This window comes from Urocampus carinirostris, chromosome 3 (genome assembly GCF_059441175.1).
Source record: "Urocampus carinirostris isolate Australia breed hairy pipefish chromosome 3, RoL_Ucar_1.0, whole genome shotgun sequence".
In the NCBI taxonomy this organism is placed as follows: domain Eukaryota; kingdom Metazoa; phylum Chordata; class Actinopteri; order Syngnathiformes; family Syngnathidae; genus Urocampus; species Urocampus carinirostris.
The window spans coordinates 59,810,914-59,834,010 of NC_142351.1; the positions used below are offsets into that span (position 1 = coordinate 59,810,914).

At 41.6% G+C, this 23,097-nt stretch overlaps 1 protein-coding gene across 1 annotated transcript in view; it reads left to right on the forward strand.

The window, feature by feature from the left end:
* Nucleotides 1-22,836, forward strand: part of LOC148370288 (dynein axonemal heavy chain 12-like) — a 29,017-nt gene extending 6,181 nt beyond the window's left edge. Inside the window, exons 2-73 of the mRNA XM_088329841.1 lie at nucleotides 226-352; nucleotides 432-458; nucleotides 545-734; nucleotides 810-879; nucleotides 964-1,122; nucleotides 1,204-1,399; nucleotides 1,531-1,719; nucleotides 1,801-1,954; nucleotides 2,025-2,116; nucleotides 2,202-2,380; nucleotides 2,641-2,776; nucleotides 2,854-2,979; nucleotides 3,066-3,213; nucleotides 3,391-3,571; nucleotides 3,632-3,869; nucleotides 3,957-4,142; nucleotides 4,236-4,436; nucleotides 4,510-4,704; nucleotides 4,788-4,909; nucleotides 5,003-5,138; nucleotides 5,218-5,364; nucleotides 5,469-5,588; nucleotides 5,732-5,888; nucleotides 7,631-7,803; nucleotides 7,886-8,038; nucleotides 8,121-8,360; nucleotides 8,499-8,744; nucleotides 8,838-8,957; nucleotides 9,070-9,179; nucleotides 9,295-9,478; nucleotides 9,554-9,694; nucleotides 9,781-9,864; nucleotides 9,985-10,173; nucleotides 10,251-10,370; nucleotides 10,477-10,665; nucleotides 10,759-10,910; nucleotides 10,987-11,125; nucleotides 11,196-11,362; nucleotides 11,427-11,682; nucleotides 11,776-12,072; nucleotides 12,232-12,410; nucleotides 12,604-12,796; nucleotides 12,903-13,064; nucleotides 13,161-13,355; nucleotides 13,425-13,558; nucleotides 13,629-13,791; nucleotides 13,879-13,959; nucleotides 14,027-14,203; nucleotides 14,283-14,414; nucleotides 14,485-14,574; nucleotides 14,652-14,792; nucleotides 14,874-15,115; nucleotides 15,198-15,345; nucleotides 15,422-15,567; nucleotides 15,706-15,920; nucleotides 16,006-16,198; nucleotides 18,715-18,907; nucleotides 18,988-19,160; nucleotides 19,291-19,431; nucleotides 19,530-19,688; nucleotides 19,777-20,072; nucleotides 20,153-20,406; nucleotides 20,491-20,631; nucleotides 20,713-20,850; nucleotides 20,918-21,151; nucleotides 21,234-21,422; nucleotides 21,528-21,631; nucleotides 21,706-21,910; nucleotides 21,980-22,117; nucleotides 22,220-22,311; nucleotides 22,414-22,481; nucleotides 22,616-22,836. Coding sequence (XP_088185967.1) covers nucleotides 226-352; nucleotides 432-458; nucleotides 545-734; nucleotides 810-879; nucleotides 964-1,122; nucleotides 1,204-1,399; nucleotides 1,531-1,719; nucleotides 1,801-1,954; nucleotides 2,025-2,116; nucleotides 2,202-2,380; nucleotides 2,641-2,776; nucleotides 2,854-2,979; nucleotides 3,066-3,213; nucleotides 3,391-3,571; nucleotides 3,632-3,869; nucleotides 3,957-4,142; nucleotides 4,236-4,436; nucleotides 4,510-4,704; nucleotides 4,788-4,909; nucleotides 5,003-5,138; nucleotides 5,218-5,364; nucleotides 5,469-5,588; nucleotides 5,732-5,888; nucleotides 7,631-7,803; nucleotides 7,886-8,038; nucleotides 8,121-8,360; nucleotides 8,499-8,744; nucleotides 8,838-8,957; nucleotides 9,070-9,179; nucleotides 9,295-9,478; nucleotides 9,554-9,694; nucleotides 9,781-9,864; nucleotides 9,985-10,173; nucleotides 10,251-10,370; nucleotides 10,477-10,665; nucleotides 10,759-10,910; nucleotides 10,987-11,125; nucleotides 11,196-11,362; nucleotides 11,427-11,682; nucleotides 11,776-12,072; nucleotides 12,232-12,410; nucleotides 12,604-12,796; nucleotides 12,903-13,064; nucleotides 13,161-13,355; nucleotides 13,425-13,558; nucleotides 13,629-13,791; nucleotides 13,879-13,959; nucleotides 14,027-14,203; nucleotides 14,283-14,414; nucleotides 14,485-14,574; nucleotides 14,652-14,792; nucleotides 14,874-15,115; nucleotides 15,198-15,345; nucleotides 15,422-15,567; nucleotides 15,706-15,920; nucleotides 16,006-16,198; nucleotides 18,715-18,907; nucleotides 18,988-19,160; nucleotides 19,291-19,431; nucleotides 19,530-19,688; nucleotides 19,777-20,072; nucleotides 20,153-20,406; nucleotides 20,491-20,631; nucleotides 20,713-20,850; nucleotides 20,918-21,151; nucleotides 21,234-21,422; nucleotides 21,528-21,631; nucleotides 21,706-21,910; nucleotides 21,980-22,117; nucleotides 22,220-22,311; nucleotides 22,414-22,481; nucleotides 22,616-22,806 — 11,743 coding nt within the window. The 3' untranslated portion in view covers nucleotides 22,807-22,836. The remainder of the gene's footprint in view (nucleotides 1-225; nucleotides 353-431; nucleotides 459-544; nucleotides 735-809; nucleotides 880-963; nucleotides 1,123-1,203; nucleotides 1,400-1,530; nucleotides 1,720-1,800; nucleotides 1,955-2,024; nucleotides 2,117-2,201; nucleotides 2,381-2,640; nucleotides 2,777-2,853; nucleotides 2,980-3,065; nucleotides 3,214-3,390; nucleotides 3,572-3,631; nucleotides 3,870-3,956; nucleotides 4,143-4,235; nucleotides 4,437-4,509; nucleotides 4,705-4,787; nucleotides 4,910-5,002; nucleotides 5,139-5,217; nucleotides 5,365-5,468; nucleotides 5,589-5,731; nucleotides 5,889-7,630; nucleotides 7,804-7,885; nucleotides 8,039-8,120; nucleotides 8,361-8,498; nucleotides 8,745-8,837; nucleotides 8,958-9,069; nucleotides 9,180-9,294; nucleotides 9,479-9,553; nucleotides 9,695-9,780; nucleotides 9,865-9,984; nucleotides 10,174-10,250; nucleotides 10,371-10,476; nucleotides 10,666-10,758; nucleotides 10,911-10,986; nucleotides 11,126-11,195; nucleotides 11,363-11,426; nucleotides 11,683-11,775; nucleotides 12,073-12,231; nucleotides 12,411-12,603; nucleotides 12,797-12,902; nucleotides 13,065-13,160; nucleotides 13,356-13,424; nucleotides 13,559-13,628; nucleotides 13,792-13,878; nucleotides 13,960-14,026; nucleotides 14,204-14,282; nucleotides 14,415-14,484; nucleotides 14,575-14,651; nucleotides 14,793-14,873; nucleotides 15,116-15,197; nucleotides 15,346-15,421; nucleotides 15,568-15,705; nucleotides 15,921-16,005; nucleotides 16,199-18,714; nucleotides 18,908-18,987; nucleotides 19,161-19,290; nucleotides 19,432-19,529; nucleotides 19,689-19,776; nucleotides 20,073-20,152; nucleotides 20,407-20,490; nucleotides 20,632-20,712; nucleotides 20,851-20,917; nucleotides 21,152-21,233; nucleotides 21,423-21,527; nucleotides 21,632-21,705; nucleotides 21,911-21,979; nucleotides 22,118-22,219; nucleotides 22,312-22,413; nucleotides 22,482-22,615) is intronic.
* Nucleotides 22,837-23,097: the final 261 nt, after the last annotated feature.

Consider the following 23,097-nt stretch of genomic DNA (forward strand, 5'->3'; position numbering starts at 1 on the left):
AATTCTCAATTTTTAATCCCATTTTGGGTCATTTTTATTATTAAACTGGTTTCAGTAGACCTAGTGAGGTATGTTGGGGAAAAAATCATTTGGACTTTTTCTTCAGTAGTTTAACTAACTTTAGTGTAGTACTTTAGCAAAAATACACACAGATATGCAAAAAACAGATACACATACATACAAAGTGTGATTGTTCTGCAGCCAATATGTCGATCATTTTTGCAGGCCAATTGGCTTCCTGCAAAGAACCAGCTCAATGGCTGTGTCCCAAGCGGTGGAAGCATACAAACAGACCAAAGAGAGGGAGAGAGTTGTGCGCACTCCATCACCGGAGCCTCAAATATCTCCAAGAGTAAAAATTCCTGTCCATGCAAATGTGACAACAAAATACATGTAAACCTAATTAATGTGTTTTAACATTTGCCTTACAGATGCAAAGTGAGGACCAGACAAAGAAGGTGAGTTTACTTTTTGAAAGGAAATTTCAAAAGAGTATGGTAGTATTGTGATTAGTAAAATTGTGACACAGTTGCCTTGTGTGCAGATGAACTATATATTTCTGAGACAATGTGTTGAAAGCCGCCCGGTGATTCCAATCCCACAGGAGTGGTTGGACTCCATTGACAGGCAGATCCCAAATAAACTTAAAGACAATCTTCAGAAAAACAAACTCCTGAATCAACTCCTTACTGAAGTCTGTGATAACTTCCATGATGTCATAATCAAACATACAGGTTTTGATAATATTCTCTCACAATGATGTGTGTTACATAAGAAAAAACAAAAACTAATGCATTAACTTCTTCAAGTGGACACATTCCTGAAGGATCCAGAAAGTGAAGCAACTCCTCTGCAAAAATTAGCATCCCTCCCACTCGAGTGAGTGGCCAAAATGTTATTTGTCATTGAGTGAATTGTTATCAAGTTTATATGGCACCTTTGTGAGGTATATTTATTTTTTAGGATTCTTGAATTCTCCAAATCTCGACACGAGCGCTTTGTCACTCACCGGAACCTGATGAAGGCAAATTTGCACGTTTTGCATCCCATAATGCAAACGATTTTGGAACTTGGACATGTGACCTTTTCTTCAATGACCTTGGTCGATCTTACTGGATATCGGTATGGAAACAGCCAAGGGCAAAAGAGACCAAAAGCATATTCTCGTGTTGATGAGCAGGGCTTTAATTCATCTTTGTCCAGGTCTTTGGGCCCTATTGATGTCAAGGCATTGCATAGAGATTTGGCTGCAGAATGTGAGACAGCACAGAAACGCGTCATGAATACCTGGTTCCCTAAAGCCATTAATTTATTAACCAGCCCCAAAACACTGGGTTCAGTAAAAGAAGATATGGTGTATTCCTTCTTTGATTGTGCATGTATGCTCATTTCCAACCAGGTGAAGTTTGCGAAACCGCATAATCCGATATCCATAGTCTTTCTCTTTTTCATCTTTGGTTCTTTTATGGATTGTAAGATGGAATTCATAGACGGTTGCTTTGTTCTTTCTTCTTTCCAATGGATTGCCAGCTGAAGAACCTGCTTCAGAGGAGCATAGAGGGGTTTGTTTACCCATTTCATCCAGACAACGACCACTTCCTACCCATCTTTTCTATGACCTTGACTATTACTGATGAAAAGATGGGAGTCCATCCCACTTTACTGGAGCTTGAAGATAATGTTTTTGAAATTCTTCACATTATAACAAATACACTGCAGGTGAGCTAACTTCTTTTTTTCCAAATAACCTTGCCTCAATGTACATCTTAAAGTTTATTCTGAGATTTTTTTGATCTTAAGAAAGTACAAACGGTTCAGTCGTGGCTGTCTGAATCAACATTGGCGTATGTAGATGCCAAAGCCCCTGATCACACACTGGCATGGGCTCATTTGACTGTCTCAGCAACAGTGCGTAAGCATATGGAAGAACCCAACCGATACTTTCAGAATTACGGTGATGAAATAATCCCACATATTTAAGAAATATTTGTGTGTGACTTTCTAATGTGCAATTATTTTTGTAGTTCACAACTATGACTGGTTAGTCAACGGTACTGCTCAGACACGAGTCGAGAACTTCATTAAAGAAAGTCACTCGTTTGCCGAATATGTAAAGGTGAGGATACAGTATTTCAGAAATGTCTTTGGCCTTTACCTTCTGCTGACTGTCTTGTGCCATGCTATCTGACTTGCGTTTGCAGATTGTGGAAGAGTTTCACGACTTTTCAAAAAAACTCCGCAATTTACCTGCAAAGGTTTACTTTCCAATGATCGAATTGAATTGTGAGGTTCTGAACCAGGGACTCTCTCAAAAGGCAAAAATATGTGCTGAAATACTTTTGAGAAAAATAAAAGCCGAACACACGGAGCAAAATCTACAGTGAGTTGTTCATTTTTGGGTGAAGTTGTCCATCTGTAAAGGGAAACACAACCCTGTGTCTTAAGAACCATGGTCCCTGTTTTCTATGGCTTATAGCAGACCTCCAGGTAGTTAAAAGTCTTAGTAATCCTGTTCATCTAATCAGCTGGGTTGAACAAAAGGAAACATGAAAAGTTTTTAGGATTATGGATCTTGAGGACCAGCATTCTCTTCCTCTGCCAGATATTGAACAGGCTTTCTTTACGTTTTTCTTTTGAAAGGATTTGCTCTGATTTTGAAACCATACGAGGAAATGCTTTGAATGTGCCAGAGACCACAGATGACATGGGTAAAATGATAGAATTCATCGAGAAAACAAAGATGCATACTATTGATGTTCTTCATGAAAGGATTGAGGTGCAGATTACTGTTGCTTAACTGTTTCTAACATTCCTGAGTTCCCTGATTTATTTATGGCTCTTATTATTTGACAGAAAGCCCACAGCAGGCTAAATTACCTCCTGGACATTGACATATTTGAATATGAAGATTTGGAACTCAATTCAAAGGTCTTTTTATGGCCAGCGAAAATTCAGGAGGTTTTTGATCTTAGTGACGAGGTAAATTCTCTCCAGTCCAACGTTTGTGTCAAAATATACTTTTTTGTATTGCTAAGAATGCTGCAAGCGTCGATATTTGTTTTCAGATTTTGCAAGAGGCCAAAAGGAAAGGGGAGAAGGAGATGCTTGATAAAAGAGAAAAGGTCAAAGTTTGTCTGGCGAAATTGGAACGAAGAGTCGAGGAGTTCTTTCACTGCTCTCAGCTTGATATGATGCAGCAGGTAATGGGAGATTGTTTTGCTCTGGTGGTTTTTTTCTCAGTCTAGCAAAAAGCTGATGTAAATAACTTGAACTAGTATTCTTTTTCTTTAAAACCTTGTATATCGTCTACAGAAGAGTAAGACCTGGGAACTTTAAAACATTTAATAAAGTATAAAAAACTGTATTTCATTTTATAGTTTTTGATGGAAGTCAGGACTGTTCAGAACCTTCTCCAGGTGGCAGAAGAAACAATCACTGACATTCATAGAGACGAGGTATTTCATCATTGGGACCAAACACATTACCCAGAAGTGGAGGTCATCAGAGACAGTGTTGAGCAATACCATAAGTTGTTTGGTCTGCTCCTTAAGTGGCAACGTGCAAAAAGCAGGTCCGTGTTTGGCTCTTCTTTGCCCATTTGTTTTTGCTCTAATAGTCTCTCTGGGCGTAGCTGGATGGACGGCTCTTTTGCTGATTTAGATGGCGAGGGAATGGAAGTAAAAGTGGACGAATTCTTCAGGGAGGTATTCAAAATGTTGAAACACTTTCAGCAGAAAAACATTAAGAGTCAACCAGATAACAAGAAAACAACTGGATTGTCCAGACGACATTTTGAAGAAGATACAATCAAGGCCAATAGTCCTTCGGGATTGTGCTTCACTGTATTGGAGCAGGTCAAAGAACTCAAGGTATCAAACATTTTTTTTTATTGAATGTGTTAATGAAAGGTTCATGTCCATGCGTCTTTTTCACGTTGTATTACTTTTATCATAAAGGAGCACATCCCATTAGTGTCAGTCCTGTGTAATCCGGGCATCAGGGATCGCCACTGGAAGCAGATGTCAGAGATTGTTGGGTATGACCTCACTCCGGATGCCGGGACAACCCTACGCAAAATTCTCAAGCAAAATTTGACTCCCTACTTGGAAATGTTTGATTCAGTCAGTGCTGCAGCAAGTAAAGTAAGGATTCATGTGTTGCAACATGAGCTAAAAAGACCCCCACCTCTGAAAAAAAGCTTTCACCACATGTTTTTACCCACCACATCTATGTAGGAATTTTCAATGGAGAAAGCCATGAAAAATATGGTGACTGCCTGGGATGGTGTTTCTCTTCAGCATCAGCCATACCGAGACACTGGTGTGTCCATCCTGACTGCCTTGGATGAAATTCAGGCATTGCTTGATGACCAGATTGTAAAAACCCAGACAATGAGGAACTCGCCGTTCTCTAAGTCCTTGGAGGAAGAGATCAAGGTTACATTTGACCTATAATGGTATAACTTGTATGTGCAAAACGGACTATTCAAAAGATTTGATTGTGATTTAGATTTGGGAAGAGCATCTTCTTCGCATCCAGGAAACGCTTGATGAGTGGCTGAAGGTGCAGGCTCAATGGCTCTACCTGGAGCCCATTTTCTCTTCTGCCGACATTATGATGCAAATTCCAGAAGAAGGAGGACTCTTCCAAATTGTTGATAAAAACTGGAAGGAGGTCATGGGTCACTGTGTTAAGGATTCAAAGGTCAGTGTCATTATGGCAATATTGAAAGTTTACAAATTCTAATGGACTATTGATGACAAGATATTCACATGGTATTAAACTAGCTTTTAGAAGCAACTTCGATGCCTGACCTACTACAAAAACTTCAAGAGTCCAATTGCCACTTGGACACTATCATGAAAGGACTGAACATTTACTTGGAGAAGAAGCGCCTATTTTTCCCACGGTGAACAAAAAAAAAATAAAAATATAGATGGACTACCAGTTTTTGTAAATCCCAAATTGTATCATTCATTTTTCATTCCTGTTTTCCACCAAGGTTCTTCTTTTTGTCTAATGATGAAATGCTGGAAATTCTTTCCGAGACCAAAGATCCACTGCGTGTGCAGCCTCATCTCAGGAAATGCTTTGAGGGTATAGCCAAGCTAGACTTCCTTCCCAACCTTGATATTCAGGTTAGTAGTCACGTACTTGCACATCAAAGTAAAACTGTTGGCAAATGCAATTTGTTTAGTGACTGACTATCCTGCCCAGGCGATGTACAGCAGTGAAGGGGAGCGTGTTAAGCTAACCCAATTAATCTCCACATCTGATGCCAAAGGAGCAGTGGAGAAGTGGTTAGTGCAGGTGGAAAACTGGATGATCTTCAGTGTTCAAGATGAAGTGGATCGATCCAGAACAGTGAGATGACTACTAAAAAAACATTTTTTTCTAACTCCTTGAAAATGCATACAAATTGAGTAAATACAAGATACGATGCAGTTCAAGCTGTGTTGTCTTGACAGGCCTATGTCGAAACCTCACGGACCCAGTGGGTGCAGGAGTGGCCAGGACAGGTAGTGATATGTACCTCGCAGATGTTCTGGACATTGGAGGTACATGAAGCCATCAGGGCGGGGATTCCAGTAAGTTAATGAACAATTAATACTCGACGTGAAATTTTCACAATCAAAAATGCTAATCAATTGTTCTGACGTCTGAATAACTGCCTCCCTTTTGTGAAACTTGTAAGCATATATAGAAAGGTTGTCTTTGACTGCCTTACCAGGGTTTGAAAAAATACTCACAGCAACTTCAGATACAACTGAATGACATTGTGGGTTTGGTGAGAGGGACATTGGAGAAACAAACTCGGATTACTTTGGGAGCACTGGTAACAATTGACGTCCATGCCAGGGATGTTCTTGCGGAGCTCATTGAGCATGGTACGTAAATGATTTAAGCACAAGGTTTGGATTATAGAGCATCACCGGTAACACCATGCATCATTGATATACAGTGCATCCGGAACGTATTCACAGCGCTTTACTTTTTCCACATTTTGTTATGTTACAGCCTCATTCCAAATTGTATTAATTTAATCTCTTATCTCAAAATTCTACACAAAATACTCCATACTAAGAAATCATATTTACATAAGTATTCACAGCCTTTGCTTAATACTTTGTTGATCCACCTTTGGTAGGAAATACAGCCTCAAGTCTTTTTGAATATGATCCCACACGTTTAGCACACCTATCTTTAGGCAGTTTTGCCCATTCTTCTTTGCAGTAAGTCTCAAGCTCAATCAGGTTGGATGGGAGACGTTTGTGCACAGCCATTTTCAGATCTCTCCAGAGATGTTCGACCGGATTCAAATCTGGACTCTGGCTGGGCCACTCCAGGACATTCACGGAGTGGTTCTGAAGCCAATCTTTTGAGATCTTGGCTGTGTGCTTTGGGTCGTTGTCCTGCTGAAAAATGAACCTTCGCCCCAGCCTGAGGTCAAGAGCGCTCTGGAGCAGGTTTTCATCCAGGATATCTCTATATATTGCTGCATTCATTTTTCCTTTTATCCTGACTAGTCTGCCAGTTCCTGCTGCTGAAAAACATCCCCACAGCATGATGCTGCCACCACTATGCTTCACTGTAGGGATGGTATTGGCCTGGTGATGAGCGGTGCCTGGTTTCCTCCGAACGTGGCGCCTGTCATTCACACTAAAGAGTTCAATCTTTATCTCATCAGACCAGAGAATTTTGTTTCTCATGGTCTGAGAGTCATTCAGGTGCCTTTTGTCATATTCCAGACGGGCCTCCATGTTCTTTTTACTAAGGAGTGGCTTTCGTCTGGCCACTCTACCATACAGGCCTGATTGGTGGATTGCTGCAGAGATGGTTGTCCTTCTGGAAGGCTGTCCTCTCTCCACAGAGGAACACTGGAGCTCTGACAGAGTGACCATCGGGTTCTTGGTCACCTCCCTGACTAAGGCCCTTCTTCCCCGATCGCCCAGTTTAGAAGGCCGGTCAGCTCTAGGAAGAGTCCTGGTGGTTCCAAATGTCTTCCATTTACGAATAATGGAGGCCACTGTGCTCATTGGGACCTTCAAAGCAGCAGATTTTTTTCTGTATCCTTCCCCAGATTTGTGCCTCAAGACAATCCTGTCCTGCAGGTCTACAGACCATTCTTTTGACTTCATGCTTGGTGTTTGTGCTCTGACATGCACACTCAACTGTGGGGCCTTGTATAGACAGGTGTGTGCCTTTCCAAATCATGTCCAATCAATTGAATTTACTGCAGGTGGACTCCAATTAAGCTGTAGAAAGATCTCAAGGATGATCAGTGGAAAAAAGATGCACCTGAGCTCAATTTTGAGCTTCATGGCAAAGGCTGTGAATACTTATGTAAATGTGATTTCTTAGTTTTCTATTTTTAATAAATTCAAATAAAGTAAAAAAAAACTTTTTCACATTGTCATAATGGAGTATTTTGTGTATAATTTTGAGATAAGAGATTAAATTAATACAATTTGGAATGAGGCTGTAACATAACAAAATGTGGAAAAAGTGAAGCGCTGTGAATACTTTCCGGATGCACTGTAAATGCCAAAATTCGCTATCCTGTTCCTGTTTCACTACATTTTCTTAAAAGAAAATACAAGTATAATTTGGGGTATTATCTATATTGTAGGTGTCCAAAGTGAAACTGATTTCCGATGGCTAGCTCAACTTCGCTACTATTGGAGCAACGGGGATGTTCGAGTTCGAATCATGAACTGTGATGTAAAGTATGCCTATGAGTATCTGGGAAACTCTCCACGTTTGGTCATCACGCCACTTACTGACAGATGCTACAGAACGCTAGTATACACAAAACTGATAAGGAATCAATTTTTTGGGCAAGTGGGTTTATACCATCTAAAAAAAATATTCCATACATATGCAGATTGGTGCTTTTTACCTCCATTTGGGTGGGGCACCCGAAGGTCCAGCTGGGACTGGAAAGACAGAAACCACCAAGGATCTAGCCAAAGCATTAGCTGTGCAATGTGTGGTTTTCAACTGTTCTGATGGACTGGACTACCTTGCAATGGGCAAAGTAACATCAGAGAGAAAAAAGTCATTTGAAATTCTTCATATGTTTCTAATACATTTATTTGTGTTCTGGTGTGCGCTGTCAGTTTTTCAAAGGTCTGGCCTCTTCTGGAGCCTGGGCTTGCTTTGATGAATTCAACCGCATTGAGGTTGAGGTGTTGTCTGTAGTGGCCCAGCAAGTTCTCTGCATCCAGAGAGCCATTGAAATGAATTTGGAGTACTTTGACTTTGAAGGAACTGTGCTCAAACTCAACCCCAACTGTTTTGTGTCCATCACAATGAATCCTGGTTATGCAGGACGCTCTGAACTTCCTGACAACCTTAAGGTCTGCTTACTCAATCAAATACAACATATTGGGAATTTTATCACAAATCATGTATTCGAATGTATTGATTTTGAAATAGGTCATTCATGAACATTCTTCTGTTGAGCTGAACATGGTGGCGGTTTTCATGTTTTTCAGGTGTTGTTTCGAACAGTTACCATGATGGTGCCCAACTATGCTTTAATAGCGGAAATCTCTCTCTATTCTTATGGATTCCTCAATGCCAAACCTCTGTCAGTCAAGATTGCAATGACTTACAGGCTTTGTTCAGAGCAGCTTTCCTCACAGTTTCACTACGATTATGGCATGAGGGCTGTCAAAGCTGTACTTGTGGCTGCAGGATACCTCAAGCTCAAGTATCCAGACGAAAAAGAGGACATATTGGTACATGTGCTCAGTTTTATACTGTCATTGCTTTATATTTTGAACAAACATATTTGTTCTGTGTTATGTATGGATTTCTGTGTTAATGTCTAGCTTCTGAGATCTATAAAAGATGTTAACGAGCCCAAGTTCCTTTCACATGATATTCTACTTTTCAACGGAATCACTAGTGATTTGTTTCCTGGCATCACCCTTCCTGTGTCTGACTATGAGGTTTGAAATAACAATTTAACAATTTATTTTGATTTTGCATCGTGAAAAATCACATTTTTAATATGCAATTTGTCACCTACTTCAATGTAATATACTTTTATTTCTTCTAAAGTTGTTTTTAGAAGTTGCAACAGAGTGCTGTAAAAAACACAATGTACAATCGACAGAGATCTTCTTAGAAAAGATGATACAAACTTATGAGATGATGATGGTCCGACATGGGTATGCACATTTTTAAATTTTATGGTTATCTCTTTTGGATGCTATGTGTTTACATTTGGGCTTAGCCGCAACTAGCTTAAGTGTGGCATTTCAAGTTACAACTTTTTTGCTTAAGGTTCATGTTGGTAGGAGAGTCATTTTCAGGGAAGACAAAAGTGCTCCATGTGCTTGCTGACACATTGATTTTGATGAATGAAAAAGGCTACGGAAAGGAGGAAAAGGTCGTTTTCAGGACGTTGAACCCTAAGGCAATCACAATGGGGCAGCTCTTTGGACAGTTTGATATTGTTTCTCATGAGGTGGACTTACACATTGGCACTTCATGTATTTAATTAATGCATTTTCAGAGTTGATACTTTTTTTTACTTCTGTAGTGGACGGACGGGGTTGTGGCCAACACATTTCGTGAGTATGCATCAGCTGAAACGCCAGAGCGTAAATGGGTGGTTTTTGATGGTCCCATAGACACGCTGTGGATTGAGAGTATGAACACCGTACTGGACGATAACAAAAAAGTACATATTCAATGAAACTAAACATACATTGGTGATTTTTATTGTTAATATTGACATGTGAAATTGAGTTTTATTTTACATTACAGCTATGTCTAATGAGTGGAGAAATTATTCAGATGTCCAATCAAATGAGTTTAATTTTCGAAGCGATGGATCTCTCACAGGCCTCTGTAAGTTTGGAGTAATTAAATAAGTCAATGAATCATTAAAGTTTCCATTGCAATTTAGTGCTTACTACCCAAACCTATTCATAAATGTCAGGGTTTGAAAATGTCTCTTTCCTACTGCAGCCAGCCACAGTTAGTCGATGTGGTATGATCTATATGGAACCTTCTCAGTTGGGCTGGGAGCCTTTAGTTCTTTCCTGGGTAAACACACTTCCCGAGATTTTGCAGAGTCCTCACTCCAAAAATCTGCTGCTAGAACTGTTTCGTTGGCTGCTGCCACCTGCTTTCAGAATATTGCGTAAACAGTGTCGAGTAAGTAACAGCAAAGAGCAAAGGAGTTTTGCCAATCCAAAATCAACATTTATTTTTACATATGATTTTGTTCACAGGAGGTTGTTCCCACGACCAACTGGAATACGTCTATTTCTCTATGCAGACTTTTTGAGATACTCTTAATCAAACCATTAAAGACAGAGAAAAATGATAAGACTATTCGCACTTGGATCATGGTACATGATTTGTCTTAATATATTATTACACAGTTGCACAAATAGTGACCTTGTTGATGATTCTGTAGGGATTTTTATGGACCAGATGTATGTTTTGATATTGCAGGCCGCGTTCTCCTTCGCCCTGGTGTGGTCTGTTGGTGGCAGTTGTGATTCAGAGAGCAGGGAGAGGTTTAGTAAATTTGTCAGGGACGCAGAGTCTGGAAAGTCAGCTGAGCACCCAATTCCTGAAATTGTGGGAAAATGGGAGTGCCCTGTGGATGAGAAAGGCCTGGTCTATGACTATTTCTACGAGGTACCAACAGATGGCATAATTCTGTATATGATGTTTCTTGAATTGTAACCTTTGGATTACTCTTTTTATAATCACATTCAATGTCTTGTTCAGTTTAAAGGAAAGGGCAAATGGGTTCACTGGAATGATACCTTAAAACATGTCAGCTTAGGGGATAAAACTACCAAAGTGCAGGACATCATTGTTCCCACCATTGACTCAGTTCGCTACACTTTCCTAATGGACATATGCATCACTTATGGAATGTGAGTGCGCTAACAGACGAATTGTGTGAAAGCATATGATTTTGTTAAAGGTTTAAATATCTTCTTTTCTGTTTAGGCCTTTGCTTTTGGCTGGCCCAACTGGCACTGGAAAGTCTGTGTATGTCATGGAAAAATTGATGAACGGTTTGGACGAGGATGTCTTTTTACCCTTCTCAATTAACTTTTCAGCCCGCACCACTGCCAACCAAACCCAGGTTAGATGCACCCACTAATGAATGCAAACATTCTTGCAACTATGACTCTCCTGGACTTTTGCTTGTCCAGAAAATCATCATGGCTAAATTAGACAAGAGACGGAAGGGTGTGTTTGGCCCGCCCCTGGGCAAGAAATACCTCATCTTCATCGATGATGTGAATATGCCAGCACTAGAGCAGTTTGGAGCTCAGCCACCCATAGAGCTTCTTCGGCAGCTTATGGACCACAAAAAGTGGTAGAAGCCTTTGACAGCTTAACACCAAACAACACAGCTGGAGTAATATATTATTTCCTCACAGGTATCACCTGAAGGATACTTCTAGCATCAAATTAGTTGACATCCACATCATTACTGCTATGGGTCCTCCTGGTGGGGGAAGGAATGCTGTGACGTCTCGCTTCTTACGGCACTTTAACATATTTAGCATCAATTCATTCAGTGATGACACCATGGTTCGCATTTTCTCCAGTATGGTGTCATTCTATTTTAAGAATAATGAATTTTCAACGGAATATTTCACCATCGGCAGCCAAATGGTGACAGCAACCCTGGACGTGAGTCCGCTGCACTTGACAAACACACTGAAATTCCAGGACAACAAAGACGTATCTTTCCAGTACTTTAGTTGTCTAAATTTCTTTCCAAAGGTCTACAAGCAAGCAATGGAGAATTTGCTTCCAACACCAGCCAAGTCTCATTACACTTTTAATCTACGGGACTTCTCACGCGTTATCCATGGATGCCTTCTTGTGAAGAGCAAATCTCTGGAGAATAAGCGCACAATGATTCGTTTGTTTGTTCATGAGGTCTTCCGTGTGTTTTACGACCGTCTGGTGGATGAAAAAGATAGGGCATGGTTCTATCAGCTGATGTCCAAGGTTCTCAAAGATCACTTCAACGAAGCCTTCAATCAAGTGTTTGATCATCTGAAAAAAGGCCCAAAAGTATGTCGGCTTTGGTTTTGGAGTGTTTCAAAAGACAATCTAGTTTAGGTTGGATAGGCGTAACTTTTTATACTTTTTAAAGCTGCCCAAAATTAGAATCATTAAGGTTTCTAAAAATGCAACAGTTTAATGCAGTTTTGCTTTGTTGTTTCTTGTCAGTTGATTGAGCAAGACTTGCAGACTTTACTGTTTGGCAACTATATGAACCCTGACCTCAATATTGAGGACCGCCTATATGCCGAGGTGCCTTCCATAGAAAGTTTTGTTGAAGTGGTGGAGGCATGCCTTCTTGAATACAACCAGATGAATAAGAGCCACATGAATCTCGTCATCTTTCGGTAATTTATAAACGTGACAACGCTTAATAAATTAAATTCGACTTAATGAGTTGTCATGTTATAAAGGTGTTACAAGGAATTGCTGCATTCGTCTATCTTTGCAAAGAACCCTTTTATATGTACCTTTCTAAATGAAATTCACAGCTACATGTTCTTCATGATGTTGGGTTCCTAAAAAATGTATCTACTGCAGGTATGTTTTGGAGCACTTGTCGCGTGTAAGCCGCGTGTTAACGCAGGCAGGAGGACATGCCCTCTTAGTAGGAGTAGGAGGAAGCGGACGCCGGTCAATCACTCGCTTGGGCACATTCATGGCCAAGATGAACCTTTTCCAACCTGATATCTCAAAGGGTTATGGCATGCTTGAGTGGAGAGATGACCTTAAGGTCGGCATTGTGGCCAATGATCATCATATAGCATAATCTTTTTTTTCTTTTTTTTTTCGTTGTTTGTTTTTGCTTTTGAAGTTTATTTTCTCATCACATATTACAGAAGCTTCTCAAAGATGCAGGGATGAAAGGTGAAAGAATTGTTTTTTTGCTCACTGATACTCAGATCAAAGATGAGGCTTTTCTTGAAGATGTAAACAATGTCCTGAATACTGGAGAAGTGCCCAATATTTTTGCTACAGATGAAAAACAGGATATCATAGAGGTATAGCATTACATTTGAGTTGTTATGTCATTGTTGAAATGTCGCTTTTGTCTCCATCGTTATTTGTTGACAGTATTGTTGTGTTCCTATTGACAGACAGTGCGTCCTATTGCCCAAGCCAAGGATAAGAGCGTAGAATTAAGCTCTTTAACACTGTTCAACTATTTTTTGGCCCGCTGCAAGCAAAACCTGCACATCATTGTGGCATTTAGCCCTATTGGTGAAGCCTTTCGAACTCGTTTGCGGCAATTTCCCTCTCTTATCAACTGTTGCACTATTAATTGGTTCCAGGTACATGTTTATTATTTGATCCACTGCAATTAGAGCTGATTTTTAAGACAATAATGCACCGGTTTACAGCCTTGGCCGGAGGAGGCCCTGGAGCGAGTTGCCAACTCTTTTCTTAAGCCACTTGACATGAAAGATGATGAAAGGAAGGAAGTCATACACATCTGCAAAATATTTCATACTTCTGCCACTCTACTTTCAGAGAGGTATGTCATGACCGTAAAAAATAAAATTACTTCAACATATGGGCTTTTGGATGGAACGTTTGTTTTGCAGATTTCTCTCTGAGCTAGGTCGCCATAATTATGTGACGCCCACATCGTATCTGGAGCTCATGACAGCTTTTAGTCAGCTCCTTACTATTAAAAGAAATGCCATCATTATGGCAAAGGAACGATACGTCAATGGTCTTGAGAAACTTGCTTTTGCTGAGTCTCAGGTACTTGTCACAATTTAATTCAACCAGTTTCTTCCCCCGATCCTATTTACACTTGGTGTAAAACATTTCCTCCTGCACCTCTCAAAGGTTGGTGAGATGAAACTGGAATTGGTAGACTTACAGCCTAAACTGGAAGTGGCACAGATGGAAAATGAAAGAATGATGAAGGTAATGAGTTGAACTACGACAAATTTTGGTTTGAAAAAACTTCAAGTGTGCTGTGGTCCTGTGGTAGATTATTGCTGTGGAGTCTATCGAGGTGGAAGCAACAAGCAAACTAGTGCGTGTTGAAGAGGAAGCTACATCTGTTCAAGCTGCTGAGGCTCAAGCTCTAAAGGACGAATGTGACAGCGAACTGGCTGAGGCCATCCCTGCCCTGGAGGAAGCAATTGCAGCTTTGAACACCCTAAAGGTCAGAGCATAGTGAGCAGGGCACTGGTCAACTTGCATGTGACCTGTTCTTTTACTTTCAGTTAACTTTTTTATTACAGCCTGCGGACATCACAGTGGTGAAGTCGATGAAAAACCCTCCAGCTGGAGTGAAGCTAGTTATGTCAGCTGTGTGTGTAATGAGAGGAATTCCTCCAGATAAGGTTGCAGACCCTGCTGGATCAGGGAAAAAGGTTGGGGGTCATAAAAGTAAGATACCCAAAATCTTACATTTGTTTTACTTACACCTTATTGATTGTTTAGGTTTTGGACTACTGGGGTCCAAGCAAGAAGCTTATTGGTGACATGAACTTTTTAAGGGATCTTAAAGATTATGATAAGGACAATATACCAGTAAGTTATCATACGATTGTTTTAGCAATGCCTGATCAAGAAACATTCAATACATATCTGCACTATTTCTATTACAGGAAGAATCAATGCTGAAGATACGTTCTACCTTCATGACTAATCCTGACTTCAGCCCTGCTAAGGTGGCAAAAGCTTCCTCAGCAGCCGAGGGCCTTTGCAAGTGGATCAAAGCAATGGAATCCTATGACCGGGTGGTGAAGGTGTGCTTTTATTTTTTTCTTTCTTTTAAAATTGTAGTGTCTTGTGCTGTTAAAACAGTACAATCACTTTTATGCTTTCAGATTGTGGCTCCCAAAAAGGCCAAACAAGCAGAGGCAGAAGCAACTCTATCCGCTGCCATGGCTGAGCTATCAGAGAAGCGAGTGAAACTAAAAGATGTCGAAGACCGTTTGCTTGACCTGAAAAGGACCTCTGAGGAAAAGACAGAAGAAAAGGCCAAACTGGAAGCCCAAAGGGATTTATGCCAACAGAAGTTAGAGAGAGCGGAGAAACTCATTGGTGGTCTGGGTGGAGAAAAGACAAGGTAATGAGTGCCTCCAAAATTATGTTTATTTGAAGGAGTATGAAGGTTAAAATATGCCACTAAGTAGTTGGTATTACCTCAGATGGTCCAAAGCTGCTCAAGATCTTCAGAACACTAGCGAAAACCTCACCGGGGATGTCCTTGTCTCTGCTGGTGTCATGGCCTACCTGGGAGCTTTCACTGCCAACTTTAGACAGGACTGCACCAATCACTGGATCAAATTGTGTCAAGTAAGTTTTAATTTTATGTTGCCTGTATAGTTTTAAACTTGTATGTTCACTTCACCATTTTTCTGCTATCCTGTAGCGTAAGAACATTCCATCATCGGATGACTTCTCTCTTAGTAGGACCTTGGGCAATCCCATTCAAATTAGGGCATGGATCATTGCAGGCCTTCCCACTGACTCATTCTCCATTGATAATGGTGTCATAACCAGTTATTCACGTAGATGGTGAGAATCTTTATTCAGACTATGGTCATGCATTGCATAGAGAAGTCGGAAAGACGAATAGTCTTTGCCATAATGATCTTGTGAAAGATTTGAATTATTATGTCCCAAGTCCCTCGTTTTGTATGCCTTCTCTTTCAGGCCTCTGATGATCGACCCTCAAGGTCAGGCCAACAAATGGGTGAAGAATTTAGAGAAAGATAACAAGCTGCATGTTATCAAATTAACGGATAATGACCACATGAGAACCCTGGAAAACTGTCTTCAGTTTGGAAGCCCCCTGCTGCTTGAAAATGTGGGAGAGGAACTGGATCCCTCCCTGGAGCCTCTTCTCCTTAAGCAAACTTTTAAACAAGGTGCCAGAAATAAAGCACTGCTGCGACGAGGGCAACAGAAATTGAAATTTTAATTTAGAAATTGCAATTGCTGTCATTCACTCAGGTGGTGTGGAATGCATACAACTGGGGGAGAGTGTTATTGAGTACTCCCACCAATTTCGGTTATACATTACTACCAAGCTGAGAAACCCTCATTATCTACCAGAACTTGCCACCAAGGTCTCTTTGCTCAATTTCATGATCACGCCCGAAGGCTTGGAAGATCAGCTATTGGGGATTGTGGTTGCCAAGGAAAGGTATTACTGTATTTTCCAGACTATTAGCCACTCCGGAGTTTAAGTTTCCATCCATGCATCCATCCATTATCTGCACCACTTATCCTCAGTAGGGGTTGCGGGGTTGCTGGAGCCCATCCCAGCTATCTTCGGGCAATAGGCACGGGACACCCTGAACTGGTTGCCAGCCAATCGCAGGGCAGATACGGACAGACAACACACTCACTCATTCACACCTAGGGACAATTTTGACCGGCCAATTAACCTGACATGCATGTTTTTGGAATGTGGGAAGAAACCGGAGTGCCCGGAGAAAACCCACGCAAGCACGGGAAGAACATGCAAACTCCACACAGGAAGGTTCGATCTCATGACCTCAGAACTGTGCCGCACACGCCCTAACCACTGCGCAGCCGTGCTGCCCAGTATAAGTTTCACCAGCCAAAATATGCATGATAAAGAATGAAAAACTTACTTTGCTGTCTACTCAAATGGTTGGCATTTCTTGAATCCCAAGTGTTTAACCTTCTTAATAATATCTGGAATGACGCATTTAAGTTATTGGTGACATTGTACAGACACCGTGTCCGTACGTGTCTGAGACACGTATTAGCTTCTTTGCGAGCCGTCGGAATGTTAAGAGTTAATAAGTTTGATTGATATTTCAAAAGTTTCCTTCTCTCCAGTATTCAGGAGTACTGGAGAGGAAGGGTCCGCCAGGAAGTCGAATCCCGGATTCAGGAGGAACAGTGTGGTTTTCGTCCTGGCCGTGGAACACTGGACCAGCTCTATACACTCTGCAGGGTCTTTGAGGGTGCATGGGAGTTTGCCTGTCCGGTCTACATGTGTTTTGTGGACTTGGAGAAGGCATTCGACCGTGTTCCTTGGGAGGCCCTGTGGGGGGTGCTTCGGGAGTATGGGGTACCGCACAGTCTTATCCGGGCTGTGCGGTCCCTGTATGCCCGGTGCCAGAGTCTGGTCCACATTGCCGGCAGTAAGTCAGATTCGTTCCCGGTGAGGGTTGGGCTACGCCAGGGCTGCCCTTTGTCACAGATCCTGTTCATAACTTTTATGGACAGAGTTTCTAGGAGCAGCCTTCGCGGGGATGGAGTCCGGTTTGGGGGCCTCAGCATTGCGTCACTGCTTTTTGCAGATGACGTGGTGTTGTTGGCTTCCTCGGGCCGTGATCTTCAGCTCTCGCTGGAGCGATTCGCAGCCGAGTGTGAAGCAGCCGGGATGAGGATCAGCACCTCCAAGTCCGAGGCCATGGTTCTCAGTCGGAAAAGGGTGGTATGCTCCCTCCGGGTCGGGAGGAGGTCTTGCCCCAAGTGGAGGAGTTCAAGTATCTTGGGGTCTTGTTCATGAGTGAGGGTAGCATGGAACGGGAGATCGACAGACGGGTCGGTGCAGCGTCTGCCGTCATTCGGACCCTGTACCGGTCCGTCGTGGTGAAGAGGGAGCTGAGCCGAAAGGCAAAGCTCTCGATCTACCGGTCGATCTACGTTCCTACCCTCACCTATGGTCATGAACTTTTGGTCATGACCGAACGAACTCGATCCCGGATACAAGTGGCCGAAATGAGTTTCCTCCGCAGGGTGTCTGGGTTCTCCCTTAGAGATAAGGTGAGAAGCTCAGTCATCCGGGAGGGACTCGGTGTAGAGCCACTGCTTCTCCGCGTTGAGAGGAGCCAGTTGACGTGGCTCACGCATCTAATAAGGATGCCTCCTGGACGCCTCCCTCGGGAGGTGTTCCGGGCATGTCCCACCGGCAGGATGCCCCGGGGGCGGCCCAGGACACGTTGGAGAGACCGTGTCTCTCGGCTGGCTTGGGAACGCCTCGGGGTCCCGTCGGATGAGCTGTAGGAGGTGGATGGGCATAGGGACGTCTGGGCTTCCCTTTTAACGCTGCTACCCCCACGACCCGACCTCGGATAAGCGGAAGACAATGGATGGATGGATGGAAGTTTGACTGAACTATCTGACTGTTTTGTTGACGTTCCTACTGTAGCACTTTATAGTCTGCTGTGCCTTATGTATGGAAAATAGGACGAAAATCTATTTTTGGGGGTCGGACCTTATAACCCTGTGTGCCCTATAGTCGTGAAGATACGGACCCAGAATATAAGTCACATTTCTGGGGAAAAACCCCACATGGCATCTTGAAAGACTCATTATCAACACCCATCATCACCTCGCTAGTCTTTTACAAGTCTATTGGTGACTCCAAACTTTCTTTCTGCTTTTCAGCTGCATATTTCACTATTTGCAACTTGTATTCTGCAGAATATAATTTTCTTTTCGGTGCAGTTTTGTTCAGTGTTTTCAGTTATGGTTCCCCAGGGTTGCGGTTCAGTGTGAAAATAACAAAATGATAAACCCGGTAATATTGTGTCAAAAATTTCACAGATAAGTCGCACCCCCGGCCAAACTATAAAAAATGACTTTTGCATTCGACGACTTTTGGTCCTAAAAGACGGTACGTAATCATTGAGTCGTCACCCAAATCTTTGGTCTTCTTTGTTTTTTTCTTTTTTGCAGACCAGAGCTTGAAGAGGAGAGAAATGCACTCATCCTGCAGTCAGCTGCAAATAACAGACAACTAAAGGAAACTGAGGACAGGATTCTTGAGACACTTTCGTCCTCAGAAGGAAATATTCTGGAGGATGAGCGTGCCATTCAGGTTTTGGATTCGGCAAAAAACATGTCCAATGAGAGTACCAAAAAACAAAAGGCATGTAGTAGCAACATCAGTTGTGTATGTTGATGTGACTGATTTATTTTTTGATTGAAATGTCTAACAAATTCTTTCAGATCGCAGAGGAGACAGAGATTATGATAGCTGAGTCTCGAGAGTGCTATAGATCGGTTGCCAAACATTCATCTGTTCTTTTCTTCACCATCGCCGATCTGACCAACATTGACCCAATGTATCAATACTCTCTCTCCTGGTTTGTAAACCTTTACATCAACTCGATAAATGACAGGTGAGTGATCCTTGCAGTGTTTCTTCATCATGAGTCAAAAGATAATTTGTAATGATGATATAATTGTCAGAATATGTCCATATTTCACAAATCGGAGTGTGCTATATTGAATAGAATCTGTTTTTCCTAGTAAAAAGTCCAAGATCCTGGAAAAGAGGGTCATGTACATGGTGGACCACTTCACCTATAATTTATTCTGCAATGTTTGTCGATCCCTGTTTGAGAAGGATAAACTTCTCTTCTCCTTCATCCTCTGCTGTAATCTGCTTCTGTGAGTGTCACAAAAGGTTTAGGAAAAATAATTGACTTATTTGGTCCGTTTCTCTATATTTATTTTTTGAATAAGTAAAATACTGATATTTTCTTCAGAGCAAAAGGTGAGATTGAGTACTCTGACTTGATCTTTTTGATGACGGGAGGCGTGGGCCTACAAAACACCCTTGCTAATCCTGATCCCACCTGGCTACAAGATAAGAGCTGGAATGAAATTTGTAGAGCTAACGAACTTCCTGGCTTAAAAGGAGTGAGGTAAGAAAACTAAAGAGAATTTTGAGTTGCTCTACATTTTAGCAGGAATAATAATAAATAAAAAGAATTTATTGTTTTTATTCCACAGAGATGCTCTTATTTCAAGCCCTGAACTTTTCAGGCCTGTTTTTGACAGCAAAGAACCAAGCAATGTTTCTTTGCCCTCACCCTGGGACGAAAAACTCAACGAACTACAGAAGATGATCATTGTCCGCTGTCTTAGGCCTGACAAGATTGTTCCAGCTGTGAACAAATATGTTGTCTCAAAGCTGGGGAAAAAATTTGTGCAGCCTCCTCCCTTCGACCTGAGCAAGAGCTACTTGGACTCCAATGCCACCATCCCGCTGGTGTTTGTGCTTTCTCCTGGTGCTGATCCCATGGCCAGTAAGTTTTGCAGTTTACTTCTAAAATATCACAAAGTGCAAACACTCAAAGATTTATACCAACACATTCACGCTTCACAGGCTTACTGAAGTTTGCTGCTGATAAGGAAATGGATGGGAAAAACTTTCAGTCCATTTCTTTGGGGCAAGGCCAAGGCCCAATTGCTTCCAAAATGATCACCACAGCCATGCAGAATGGGACATGGGTGTGTTTGCAGAATTGCCATCTGGCTGTGTCCTGGATGTCCACCCTGGAAAAGATCTGTGAGGAATTCAGTCCTGTGATTTGCCATGAAGACTTTCGACTTTGGCTCACAAGCTATCCTTCGCCCAAGGTAAAATGGAACATGAAGTACATCATGTACAACGGTTCGACCTTTCATAGGTCAGGATTTGATTCTGCCTCATCTTTAAATTAGTTTCCAGTGACCCTTCTACAGAATGGAGTAAAAATGACTAACGAGCCTCCAACGGGACTGCGATTAAACATACTGCAGTCATACATGTCAGACCCTCTTTGTGACAAAAACTTCTTTGATAACTGTGTTAATAAAGAATTGGTGCGTAAGTGGGTTTTGATAAAACTTTGCCATAGTTTACAGGTTCATTTCTGACACCAATTCATTTGTGTTGACTTTTAGATCTGGGAAAAGCTGCTGTATGGTCTTTGCTTCTTCCATGCTCTTGTTCAGGAGAGAAGGAAGTTTGGCCCACTTGGCTGGAATATTCCTTATGGTTTTAATGAGACCGACCTTCACATCAGTATTAGACAACTCCAGGTATTCATTCACACTTACAATATTCCTCACACCTCATGTGGTAATTGTCCTTGTCCTTCTTCTGTAGTTGTTTATCAATCAATACGACAAAGTGCCTTTTGAGGCCATAACATACCTGACTGGAGAGTGCAACTATGGAGGCCGGGTAACTGACAACTGGGATCGGCGACTCCTCAACACCATGTTGGCAGACTTCTACAACCCGGACGTTGTGGAAAAACCTTCCTATGCTTTCTCACCTAGCGGTGAATATGTGGCACCCCCTAAATTGTCCTATGATGACTACCTCCGATTCATAAAGGTAAAGGATTTCTTTACACGTGGAATCTTAGTTTATCATGTAAGAATTATTTTGGCTTAACTGTAAATTTCTGGCAAACCAGGAGCTTCCACTCACCCAGCATCCAGAAATATTTGGGATGCATGAAAATGTCGACATTTCCAAAGACCTGCAGCAGACCAAGTTGTTGTTTGATTCACTGCTCCTCATCCATGGGGGAGGTTCTAAAGGAGGGAGCAGCTCTGGAAGTGACAATGCACTCTACGAAATAGCCAATGACATCCTTACTAAGGTATATGATGAATGATTGTCTATCTGTAGGAATTACCAAATGCTAATGTCTTTCAACATAAATCATATCATCAGAAGGATAAATTATTTTGTCTCATTTCATCAGATACCAAATTATTTTGACATTGAAGTATCGCTGTCAGAGTACCCAGTGCTCCACATGGAGAGTATGAACACTGTGCTTGTTCAAGAAATGGAGCGCTACAACATGTATGGAAAAAAACTTCCGTTAGAGGATTCAGCGTCAAGTCAAATACCTCATCTGGCCTGTCTCTGCTTTTCAGGCTTTCTAGTACCATCCGTGCGAGTCTTCAGAACTTACTTAAAGGCCTCAAGGGTTTTGTGGTAATGGATGCAGAGCTGGAGGGAATTGCCAATTGTTTGGCTGTGAGTAAAGTTCCAGAGCAATGGGCTAAACGCTCATACCCGAGCCTCAAGCCCCTGGGCAGCTACATTAATGACTTTCTTGCTAGGCTCAGGTTTTTGCAGGTGAATCAAAACAGACTCAACAGTTTCATGTATTTTTTGTTGCATTAATCGTACTTATTGTTCTTGTAGGACTGGTTCAATACTGGTAAACCCAGTGTGTTCTGGCTATCAGGATTTTTCTTCACCCAGGCCTTTCTTACAGGAGCCATGCAGAACTATGCTAGGAAATACAATGTTCCGATTGACCTGTTGGGTTTTGATTTTGAGGTCAACACAAACTATTATTCCATAGCCATGAACCAGATGTTCTGATTTTAATGCTTATAACTGACTTCTTTCAGCCATTCAGTGTGCGATTTGATCCCTTAGGTTTTACCAATTGAACAGTCAAGCACACCTCCAGAAGATGGCGTCTACATAAATGGATTGTTCATTGATGGAGCTCGTTGGGACAAAGAAAGGTACAAAAGACCTCTTGCAAATATGAAAATATTCAAACTGTTAGACAGCTACTTTAAATGCGGCTTAACAAAAAATTCCAACTGTGTTGTTTCCACCATCAGAGGAGTTTTAGCGGAGCAGTATCCCAAAATCCTCTTTGACACAATGCCCATCATCTGGATAAAGCCCAGTATGCATTATGATTTAATATGAAAAAACTGCCATTTCTTTTTTTTTTCCGTGCCTTCAAATGATAAAAAAAATCTCACTTTACATTCAAGTTGTCAGTTGTTAATGTATCTTTGTCTTTTTTCCATCCTGCAGCAAAAGACATCCCAGGGGAATCCGACAATCGTTATGTTTCCCCTCTCTATAAAACAAGTGAGAGACGGGGCACACTTTCTACAACGGGTCACTCCACTAATTTTGTCATTCCGATGTTGTTGCCTACCGCCAAGCGCCCTCAGCACTGGATCAAGCGTGGGGTTGCGCTACTCTGTCAGCTGGACAACTGACACACCTGCTGGCCGTAACTTTAAGTCTTCTGATTTTAAAAACTGGACAGTACACATAAAACATATATGTGATCGTACATTGATGCACTCAAGCGTTGTAACACAATTTCTTAATCAATGATTAATTTGAAAATAAAATTCAATCAAATAACCATTTTTATAGTTAATCCAAATCTTGTTTTTGTGCTTTAACTAAACCTCATATATATCATTTTCAAATAATGATCAAGTCTCAATAATTTTCTGATCAGCTGCTTTGTTCTGTACTGCATTTAGGCTCTCAGATTGCAC